This window comes from Brassica rapa, chromosome A09 (assembly GCF_000309985.2).
Source record: "Brassica rapa cultivar Chiifu-401-42 chromosome A09, CAAS_Brap_v3.01, whole genome shotgun sequence".
NCBI classification, from domain to species: domain Eukaryota; kingdom Viridiplantae; phylum Streptophyta; class Magnoliopsida; order Brassicales; family Brassicaceae; genus Brassica; species Brassica rapa.
The window spans coordinates 42,665,523-42,677,146 of NC_024803.2; the positions used below are offsets into that span (position 1 = coordinate 42,665,523).

Genomic DNA, 11,624 nt, shown 5'->3' on the forward strand with positions numbered 1-11,624 from the left:
AGCGGCAGTGCTCTCTCCCCAAGACCGTGAAGTCTTGCCTATCTCATATCAACCGCCTCTTACTCCGGCGAACGAAACTTTACCTCCCGCGTGAATAAAACCAAACCCCGCATAGTATCTCATTTTGACAACCACTCGCCTCTCTTCCACTGCGACTGTTTCAGCTGCTACACGAGTTACTGGGTCAGATGGGACTCTTCACCTAGTCGCCAGCTGATTCATGAAATCATCGACGCTTTCGAAGACAGCTTGGAGAAGAAGAAGACGCAAACGAAAAAGAAAAAGAACGTAGCTGGAAAGAAAAACCGGAGAAAGCCTTCAGGGAAGTCTTCAGCTCTTGCTAGTCCTAGCTTTGGTCTGAACGATTCAGAGGTTCCGAGTCGACTCAGTGACGAGTCCATCACAAGTTCGAGTTCAAGCGAGTTGGTTGATGGTACTTGTAGTTGCAACGACAGTTTGGAAACTACGGCGGAGTTACAGACTGGGAAGGATGGTGAAGAGGCGGCGGAGGAGAAGGGGTCATTTAAAAGATTTGTGAGTTTCATTGGTGAGAAAGTTTTTGGTGTTTGGGGATAAGAAAAATTACAAGAAATAAAAAAAGTAGAAATGTTTTTTCCTTCTATTTATTCTCTTTGATCTTTCTAGGACAAACATGTTTTGATTACCGAAAGTTTTCATGTGTTGCATTAACTACAGTATAATGCGACAAAAGTATCATTGTATTATAACATCTTGATTACATCAAAATAAGATTAGTGTAGTTGCACGTATTTAATACGTTTGTATGTATACCACTCAAATGTTGTGACCACAAATATAAACTGATGCCGCCAAAGATTAAATTATGGAGTATTTTAGTGAACAGAATACAAAGTAGAATTGTTACTTCCTAGATACTACCTAGACATATGTAAACGAATTATCTATAGTGATAGTGGCTTTTACTGGAATATTGATTTTATAAAAGTGTACTCGTCTAAAAATCTACAAAACTATATTAGAATTATTTCGGGTCCAACAATATTTTTTGTGCTGCCGACCACCACAGCCATTTTGATGCTGCCCATGTATTGTTGTTGTCACAATATTTGTCTGTACATTATTGCCCTTTGCGGGTCACTCAATCTGATTCCTTTCATTTTTTTTCTTTTGGACAACTTTTTTTTCCCTTTCATCAAAGCGTAAAGTCTAAAGTTAAAAGTAGGTATGAACTCTCAACTTATATTTGTAAGCTGATAAATGGAATGTAAAAGAATAATCATTTCAGAACTATCATTCTAAACATGTCAACTGAGTTAGATTTCTCACTTCTCCGTTACTAGATGGTAACACTTGTTTTAGTATAGTTCCAATATCCATTTGATTCACACAGAGTATGAATTAAAGTAGATTTGAATGGTTTTTCAGGTTCTTTTATTGGATATAAAAAGGAATACAGAGATAAATGTCTTAGAACTTTGAGTAGACATTTTTGATGAAAGTCAAATATGAACCCTAGTACCCTACTACCATTTTCTTTAAAGTTCAAACGACGGCACTATATTCAAACCTAATTCCGGTCTGATAAGACTTACTCAGCTTACTCCAACCGATACCAGCTTATTAGGTTACATTTTTCATTATAATTTGAACTTAAACATCTGTATTTGGTTAGGTAATAATGGCTCTGATATGTCGACCCTTTATCTACTGTTTTTGTTTGCTTTGGATTTCTTGCAACTTGGAGACCTTCTTCTTTTTTTTAACTTGGAGACTTATTCTGCTTTCCTGTGTTCGAATACAGTTCAAAATAACCATTCAAGACTTCAAAACGTGCGGTGAACATGTTTGTTGGATCGGTAAAATAGTTAAAAATTCCAATGTAAGCAAGAGGGATCTAATCATCACTCTTCTCTTTTTGGTTATGGTTTTTAACTTCCATTTCAGACAAAACGAGGGAACTAAATCCTAGAAATGCGGATATTGGAACATCGGGTAGCACGAATAAATAGCGAAAGTGGAGACAGACAGAATGGCTTTGGTATCAGTGTAATACTTTCCTCACATATTTCCACGTAAAGAAAGAATTACTTTTGTTTGAACTGATCAAAATATATTAAATTATATTTGTATAATTCTATTACTAAATAATCAATTTGTTGTAACTTGTATGGTTTAGTACGAACTACGTATCTAGTTAACATGGTTTAGATTATTGAAGTATTGTTGAATTTTTTCTTTTACTTGTCGTTGAAACATATGCTGTCAGAAGAAAAATGTCTAGTCATATTGATGTGATTTTTTATACTTATAATTATTAAAATATGTCAGAGGAAAAAGATGCCATCAGTCATCACGACTGACTGAGGAGGAGGCGTGTCTGAGAGTTTTTAACTTTTATATACTATACTTATAGTTTGGACTAAAATGGTAAACGTCTTTGACTCGTTCTGTGTGTCTGCGTATTAGCTTGATTTTTGTCTAAACTTTGCGAAATGTTATAAACCTTAAGCCATTATTATTGACGGTAAGATCATTATTATTTGTCTACGAATTAGAGGCCAATTCTCATTTACGTAAAATTATATATATATCATATATAATTTGATATATTTATTTAATACATATATGCTCTAAAGTATTATTATAGAACATAATTTAATATATTTCCTCTCAAATACTCTTCAATCTTCATGTAAAACTATATGGGCCGTTACAGTTTGTGAAAAGAATAAAATTTAGTGGGCTCTTTCATATTTTAATACGATCCCCGATTGAATTGTATAAAACTAATTCTGGTATGTTAACACCGATTTTCTTTAGACTAACAGTTTCATTCAACCGATGAAAAGCCCATACAAGAGAATTTACAAGTGTTGATGTCCAGTCCAATCTTCAACATTAAAGGAACCCCAAGTTTAACAACAACGAACAGGTTCTAATTACAGGAGAAGTGAAAAACAGTGCGCGGACTCCACAATTGCTGCGACATCGTATTGCTCTGAGGACATCACCTTCACGTCCAGATTTTTAAGCGCTATGATATCTTGAAAGTTTGAAACTAACAAGTCCACCAATTTAAGAACTTTATATAATTTCTTAATATAGCAAAAGTTCAAAATGTTGTTTCATTTCATCTTTTACATTGCACTTGCACATATCACCGCAGATTAAACATTTTAAGATAATTACTTTTTTTGTCACTGTTCCTGTAACGCCCCGACCCGCCCACGGCTAATGGGCCACCCACGCCCGCTCTCTCGGCCCGTGGGCCCATCCCGTCTGACGGTCGGTCCGTTAATTTTCCAAAGGCTCGAAATCATTGTTTACTGACCCTGCAATCACCACCCGACCTTTTCCCATGCTTTGGCCTCACTCGCACGCTATCGCGAATCACTTCCCGATAGGTCACTCATCCTTCCACTATTCCAGCCAAGCACGCTTAACTCTGGAGTTCTTTCAAGATGTGTTCCGGAAAAGGTAAGTCAACTTTGGTGACATAGGTAGCCAAATCAATTCTTTTAAGCCTTTTTCACATATCACAACTCGGGATGTTACAATTCACCCCCTCTCAAAGAACGCAACGTCCTCGTTGCGCTCCCGACAGGTCTCAAGACGCCTCTAAGGTTGGAACTGAGATGGCTAACCAGCTCTGATACCACTTGTAACGCCCCGACCCGCCCACGGCTAATGGGCCACCCACGCCCGCTCTCTCGGCCCGTGGGCCCATCCCGTCTGACGGTCGGTCCGTTAATTTTCCAAAGGCTCGAAATCATTGTTTACTGACCCTGCAATCACCACCCGACCTTTTCCCATGCTTTGGCCTCACTCGCACGCTATCGCGAATCACTTCCCGATAGGTCACCCATCCTTCCACTACTCCAGCTCAAGCACTCTTAACTCTGGAGTTCTTTCAAGATGTGTTCCGGAAAAGGTAAATCAACTTTGGTGACATAGGTAGCCAAATCAATTCTCTTAAGTCTTTTTCACATATCACAACTCGGGATGTTACAGTTCCTGATTATAATTTTATTTCTATCAAAATGTTGTTGTCTTGCGGGTTTAGTGTTTGAGAGGTTGGGCCTTGTCGGAGGAGCTCTCGAAGAGTGTTGAGGCTCTCCGATGAGTTGATGAAGCGAAGAAAAGAGATGGTTTCGACGGAGGCTCTCCAGGTTATGAGCTCCGGCGAAAGGAAGTGGCGGTGATGTGGTACCGATGGAGACCTGCGGCGAAGACGGTCAAGTCGAGATGGTGGCGACGCGTGTCGTCCTGAGAGTTTAGATGCTCACACGTGTTCAGTTGCCACCCTCCTTGTTGCGTAGTTCGGCCGACGTCGTTCGGGAGTTAAATGGTTGGGCCGACGGCCCGTTAATGGATTCGGTTTTAATGTTTTGGGCCTGTTGCCTTTTAGTTGTATCTGGGCTTCGGAATATGTTATCTGGGCTTGACCCGTTTTCTTTAATTAAAAATTATCCAGACGGAAAAAAAAAAAATTATAAAGTTACATAGTTAATTTGAAGTTCATCATTCGCAATTTCTGATTCGTATTTTAATACATTAAAAATAATGATTTTGAAGAATTTTTTTTTTTTTGAAGACAGAATGTGGACGAGCAACAATCAGATCGTCAACCAATAAAAAGGACGACTGAAACGATATATCACGGCCAAATCTATTTCCCTCGCCAAGATTCATTCAAGGACTCAGAGACACCGTACTCTCTCTTGCCCGATTCTAAGAACCACGAGGTTTTCTTTTTATTTCCCAAAAATAAATTTCAAAATCAAAAATCAACCGAAGAAAACGAGATGTATACTGTGTAGAAAGAGAAAAACTCTAATGATTCATTGACTGTAACCCGTGCTATATTAGAAATCTCAGCTCTAGAGGAGTATTTATAGTAGGATACAGAGTGATGCCCTAGAATCCCTCTTAATACAATTTTAAAATCTTTTGGACCTTTTGTCCAATATATATAAGCCCAAATATGTTGATGATTTCAATTATGCATGTGTGAGGAGTTTGTTACTTTTGTATACATTTGTGTTTTTTTTTAAGTATTCACTAGATTTCCACCCGCACGGTGTGCGGATATATATTTTCACATTTATATATACAGATATTTTTTTTACATAATTATTATATATTTTTAATGTTACTCACATATTTAAATGTTTGTATAATTATGCCAAATATAATAATTTTATAGTTTTCATGCTGTAAATTAAATCATCACATATATATGTTGATTATTATATATTTTTCCTATTGAATTTACGTTTGATTACTAAACTAATTTTTTTAATGCATGAATCAACATATATGAAAATAATTTCGTATTTAATTTATTATAATCTTGATCCGTAGTTCAAATCGCTAGATTTTTTTAATAATTTTTAATGTTTATTAATTTTATATAATAAATTACTGTATATTAAAAAGTTTAAGATAAGATAAATTTTTATACATGTATTATATAGTTTACTAATATTAACCCGTTCTACCAACATATTATATTTTTAGCATAAATATTTTATATTTTAGAAAATAAAATATGTTAACTTATCAATTTAAAATAATTTTATCATATTTTGTTCAATATAACGTTTTATTTTAAAATGATAGATATTATTATAAAATTGATAAAATATGATATAATTTTATTCTCTTAGTAACATTTCATTACTAATTACTAAATTAGTTGAAAATATTTATATTCATTTATAACAATTAAGATCTTATTATAATCTTTTTCAAGAGATTTGTTAGAATTTTAAAATTTTTTTAAAAAAATAAAAGATATAAAAGATATTATGATTAAAGTTGTTAAGAATATTATATATATATTAGCATTAGTGATATACATTTAATAGAAAATTTAAATGATGGTCTAAATAAAAATATCACTCATCAAAAAATCATGATTTTTATTTTATTAGAAAACAAATTTGAAAAAATTAAAATAGAAATAAATATTTATTTCTATCAAAATCTTTAAAAATTATTAGTAAATGTATTTTTGAAATTAATTAATTTCATTTTATTTAAATTTTCGTTTATAAACCTAAACTATATTAAATTTTTATTTCTAATTATATTTTATGATAATTTAAATTAAAACTAACTAATTTTTGAAAGTAAATTAAAAAAGATTCTAAGAAGATTTTAAAAATATTTTGTTAGAATATTTTAAATATATTCACTGGTATTTCAAATAAAAAGATAAAGATATTAAAAGATATAATAATGAACTTATGTAAAATATGATATTTTCTAGGAATTGTCCAAACTAAAAAAATCACACATGAAAAGAAGTCACGACTTCTGTTTTAATATATTAGATATCTCAAATGTTACGAACTTGTAGTACAATCTTTAAAATTCATATTTCCAATACAATTATTGCATAAACACTCCCACACTTAACCACACTAGTAGATTCATAAGTGATCACAACTTAGTTCTTGATTCTACTATAACATTAGCTTCAATACTTATTTAACATTGTTGCCCACACACATATCAAAACCCCATCTTTCTTGCCTTCATAAAAAATCCCACATCCATTTAGAACGTCTCGACTGTGGCCACCGGGTTCAAATCCGTGGTTGCTGCAACATTCTTCATCGCCTCAAAACGTGGCTCCTTGGGCTGAAATTTGACTCCAGCATATAGCTTCATGTAGTCATCAAACACAAAACTCGGATATTCATCAGAGCATTTCTCCACTAGAGATGGTGCAGGAGAGATCTCCGCATCACTTCCAGGGTTGTAGAACGACGCTATAGACATCCTGTTTCCTTCTTTTTGTGTCATCACACGGTGCATTATGCTCTTGTACTTCCCGTTGGTTATCACCTATAGTCACATTTTAATGAAAAAGATTCTGGTTAACCTAAACCAATTATAATTCCTCCCTTAGTATCATTAACCGGGTTATAATTGTACCTCAAGTTGGTCACCAAGATTGATGACAATGGAGTGTTTGAGAGGAGGGACATCAACCCAAACACCATCTTTGAGAAGCTGAAGTCCACTGACCTTATCGTCTTGAAATAGCAATATGAGGCCTCCTGCATCCGTGTGAGCCCTAAGCCCTTTGATCATCTCCGGTTTAGGACATGGTGGATAGTTGCTAACTTTTGTCCCAAAAGTTGGACCATTTGTCCCACGAAACACCTTCTTCAAGTACCCTTTCTCCAACCCTAGATTCTCACACAACAAATCCAATAGTTCTTCGGCTAGGTTCTCTAGCCTCTTCCCAAAGTCCTTCATGGCCGCTCTGTTTTCAAAGAGACAGAAAAGCAAATCAATAGTTTTTTTTGTTATAAACGTATAATATTGTGATATGTGTTTTAGGGCTGAATCATTTTTTTGTGTGTATACCGGTATTCATCTGACATATCAGGGATGTCGTAGAGATTAGTCTGAGGAAGATGGTGAAGGAAAAAAGTGCTTTCCCAATCAACATTCTCAACTTCAGTCTCCAGAGTATCTAAACCTTTGGAACGAAGCATTTCTTTGAACTTTTGTTCCATAAATTTTTTGTAGTGTTCCTTTGTCATCCTCTCAATGTTGTCCATAAGATCATATGGTATTCCATGGTTTAGCAGCTGAAATTACAGATTTTAAGAATTATAATAACCCATTTAAAAAAAATGATGGGAAGTGGTTTGAGTTTTCAAACCTATGCATCTTATATTTTTTCTTTTCGTAAAAAATAAAAAGTTAATATAATTAATCTTTCAACCTTTTTATAATATTTCAGATGCCAAGTTCGAGCAAAGAACACCTAATCTCGATAAAAAAATTTATTTAACTGTAATCAAACAAAAAGGAAAAAGAAATGAACAAGAGAAGAGAGACAAAAACCTCAAAGAAGCCCCAGTTTTGACAAGCATCGTCGATCAAAGCCATGGTTTGGTCTCTCTCTTCACCATTTAGCTTAGACAAGTCTACAACAGGAAACTTAATGTTCTTCTCCATTACTCTAGACCCTCTCTATGTAAACGTATGAATATCTTTAAACTGGCAACTTAATGTTGTTGAAGATGTTAGTTGTCAAATGTGAGTTAAGGAGTTGAGGGAGGATCGCTATTTATAGGCGCAGATAGTAAATCAAAGATCTTAAAAAAAATATTATATTATATTTTATATATATATATATATGTATAATGATATATTATATATACGATATCTATAATTGTGCCATTTAAATAAAGTTAGAACTTAGTAGATATAAATTTGTTTTTTTCCTTACTAGAAAAGAAAAGGAGGTTGTGGAAGTTGTATACGATGGTGTGTGTGCGCAACATAATTGGTGGGATAAACTTTGTGTTTTCCATTTCGATCTCTTATTCTCTGCAATTATATTGGCTTTTTCTTTTGCTTTTATTTTATATGAATAATTGTGTATGGGTTGTTACAAATCAGAGAAGCACTCGAACACTTTTTATCTGGTGCTTAGCCCCTTCGGGGAGTCATTATATGCAAAAAAAAAGGGATATGAATGACTATTTCGAAACTACCAATAACCTTTAGCAAACAAACTATATAGAAAGAATTTGAATTGATTATCTAGTTTACTTTCAAGAGTCATTTTGTAAGGTTTTTGGTGTATTTATTGGAATCATCATGGTTAGAGAACGTGTACGCTATCACAAAGGAATCAAATATGCGTACTTTAAATTTTGGGAATAAAGTATATAAGCTTGATAATAATTTTTTTTTTGTAACTTTATCATTTATGAGGTTGTTTCTGCAATAATATCAGTTGCCATTCGCGACCTACTTACAATAACTTATCTTCGGATTCCTCCATAATAGGGAAAAATATTCCTCCATATTCCTAACAAATCAATAAAGATCTTTGATCAGATGTTTGGTAAGAAAAGGTTGAAAAGCATACAGAGTATTTATACATTCATTCATATTAATCGAAGTTATAGAATATTCCCAAACTCACTAAGAAGTAGAAAAATGAAAAGAAGTTTGAAGTGATAGTACTTTCTCTTTTGCTTTTCTAATGATGCCCCCAAAACTACATAACAATTCAGAAGTCGTCGTCAAAAAAAAGTTTAAAATGTTATTATTCAATTTCAAGTTCAATAGTTGATGAATTGTCAATTTATAATACTTATCTGTATTAAGTATATGAGAAATTCATACTTTATGACAAATTTGACAACACAAATTGAGAAGAAAGACTTCGGTTGGCTACGTTTTATTTGGTGGTGAACTGATGATCTTAGCGAGGTTATTGATATACATGATGACGAAACGTGAAAAAACTAGTAACTCATATAAAATCTAAAAGCCTATATCATGTTATTTAATATTATAATCGAGTTTCGTAAGTCAGTATCATCAAACAGTACATGACAACAATGATGATCTTTTTGTGTGTAAAATATGACGATCTTCTTTTCAAGAAATTAACCAACAAAGTTAAAAGGTGGTGATGTGAGATCATCTAATTATTCGTTTACATTTTAAATGGTTTTTTTTACATATTAACCTTTTACAGAAAGAAGAAGTGCAGTACTGCATTTACAGCTAAGGGAATATTTCTAGAAGTTCTAAACAAATTTTCTAAAAGAAAACACATTAATTGAGGAGATTAACGTACGGTTGAGACTCTTTAGTTTGAGACGTGTTCTTGTTGTTACATGTCCTAATTGATTGTTTGGTACAACTAATAATAACTTATGGGCTTAACTTACATATTTCTTTCTTTTTGTTTTAAATGCACTAATGCTTTTGTATTTAGATACCACACTAGTTTTGTTAGAATATACACTAATCTCATCATAATCACATTCATTGTACGTGATTCTTTTGTTCCTATTCTGTGTAATGTGTGTCTACGCATGGGTGCGTCGTCGTATGAACAGTGATGCACGAATCCTTGTGATTTTATCAGCCGTGCTAGTGATTTATAATTTTTGTAAAAATGGAAACGTAGAACAAGCAAGTCTGCCGATTACTAATTATAGATTCATAAAGTGGATCTGTCTACACATTGAATGTGTGATAAAAGTACGTAGAAACTATCATGTTTAACTATCAACATTTTCTTTTGACAAATAAATTATCAAGCTTAATTAATTTACGGGTTTGTTCGATATGAACTGTCTATATATGTCATAAAATCGTGTTTATACACATACAAATAACCTATTTAGCAGAGTATGGACTGTATAGTTGTCACTTGTTATATATATAACGAATATGGAACACTAGTTAGGGAAAAAATTTCAGAGACTTAAAAATACATTTTATAATATTGATCGTCTTTGCAATGAAAATAGGAAGAGGAAGAGGAAGAGGAAATGGATGTTTTACCAAAAAAAGGAAAAGAAACAGGAAGTGGATGTCGCTGTATTGCTAATTAACGACACATCTGCTAATATCCATAACACAATTGACAATTCAAATCCTGGTATGCCACGATATTGAGTACACAAGTAACACAACTACACATTGCACAGTTTCGAAAAAGCGAGAGTAAAAGCTGTAATATACACAAACTGACGTATATGTGCATGTAATAAATAACTTTTGTCAGTTACAAAAAAAAAAAAAAAAAAATTGGTACAAGTAATAAAAGTACCCTTACACTACGTAATGCTATATATAATTGTAACCTATATAGTCCTCTTATTAGTTTTTCCACAGTCAATTCCCTTTATAACTTTAGTTTCTTTAAGACGTCAATTATTGTCTACATAGTACATGCATCATTATTTTACGTTCTCCATTGAACAAAAAACTACCCGTGCGCATTAATAATTGTAACATTAATATTCGTTTTTTTTTATAAATCTTAACATCTATACACACGAAATTCCCTCACATCCCAGTCTTATTTTTTTTTTAATTTTTTTTGTTAATAGGAGGAGTTTGGGCCTTTACTCTCCCATTTTATTTTCACATAAGATAAAAGTCTTTTGAGTTGACAAAAAAATAAAAAGCTAAAGTCTTTTGTGTACATTTATTTCGGTTTTATATATTTTTCTTGTTTACAATGGATGAGTGTGTTATTTTGGTTTTATATATTTTTCTTGTTTATAATAATAGATTTAAATGGTTTATACAGAACTGATAATACGTTATTTTGCGAGATGTGTAGGGTATCTCCAACAATGACACTAAATTTGGTGTTAAAATTACACTAAATTTGATATTTTGGGGTCAATTTTTTATTGTCATCTCCAACAATAACACCAAATCTTATACCAAAAGCAATATTATATATTATTTGATGTTTTCAGTTTTAAAACTTTTATATTTATATTATTTGTAATTGATAAATAATAATTTTGTTACATCTAGATTATATTTATATTTTATTATTTGTAAGTGATAAATAATAATAGTTATTTACTAATTTATTTTGAATATAATAACAAAATAAAAATAAAAATAATTTTTTTAATTATATGAAAATAAATTAAAAATACAAATAATATAATATTATTTATGTTTAATTACAAATTTGATAGTAATTGATCTATATTATTAAATGAAACATATTAAAATGTATTTTAGAAATTTTGTGTGATGAGTATTATTACACCAAATATGAAAAATAAATCTAAAATAAAAATAATACAATATATTTATGTTTAGTTATAAATTTGATA

General features: G+C 32.2%; 1 protein-coding gene and 2 non-coding genes across 3 annotated transcripts; 1 reads left to right on the forward strand and 2 right to left on the reverse strand.

Annotated features, from left to right (window-relative positions):
* Position 1: 1 nt before the first annotated feature.
* On the forward strand, positions 2–777 carry LOC103843207 (the record flags this gene model as incomplete). The annotated part of the gene is made up of 1 exon (XR_004450763.1): positions 2–777. It is a non-coding gene; the product is annotated as an uncharacterized LOC103843207 (transcript).
* A 3,804-nt stretch (positions 778–4,581) lies between these two features.
* LOC117128769 lies at positions 4,582–4,715 on the reverse strand. The gene has a single exon (XR_004452159.1). It is a non-coding gene; the product is annotated as a small nucleolar RNA snoR111 (small nucleolar RNA).
* Positions 4,716–6,284: 1,569 nt separating this feature from the next.
* LOC103843208 (1-aminocyclopropane-1-carboxylate oxidase 3) lies at positions 6,285–8,068 on the reverse strand. The gene is made up of 4 exons (XM_009119909.3): positions 7,852–8,068; positions 7,366–7,592; positions 6,928–7,261; positions 6,285–6,837 (listed from the first exon to the last, which is right to left on the reverse strand). The coding sequence occupies exons 1-4, from the start codon at positions 7,963–7,965 to the stop codon at positions 6,547–6,549; spliced, it is 966 nt and encodes a 321-aa protein (XP_009118157.1). The 5' UTR covers positions 7,966–8,068; the 3' UTR covers positions 6,285–6,546.
* Positions 8,069–11,624: the final 3,556 nt, after the last annotated feature.

Excerpts from the sequence above, each read along its gene's own strand:
- LOC103843208 (XM_009119909.3), bottom strand. The coding sequence starts at position 7,965 with ATGGAGAAGAACATTAAGTTTCCTGTTGTAGACTTGTCTAAGCTAAAT. Across the intron at positions 7,593-7,851 it reads AAAACTGGGGCTTCTTTGAG|CTGCTAAACCATGGAATACC; the intron begins GTTTTTGTCTCT and ends CTGTAATTTCAG. Across the intron at positions 7,262-7,365 it reads GATATGTCAGATGAATACCG|AGCGGCCATGAAGGACTTTG; the intron begins GTATACACACAA and ends CTTTGAAAACAG.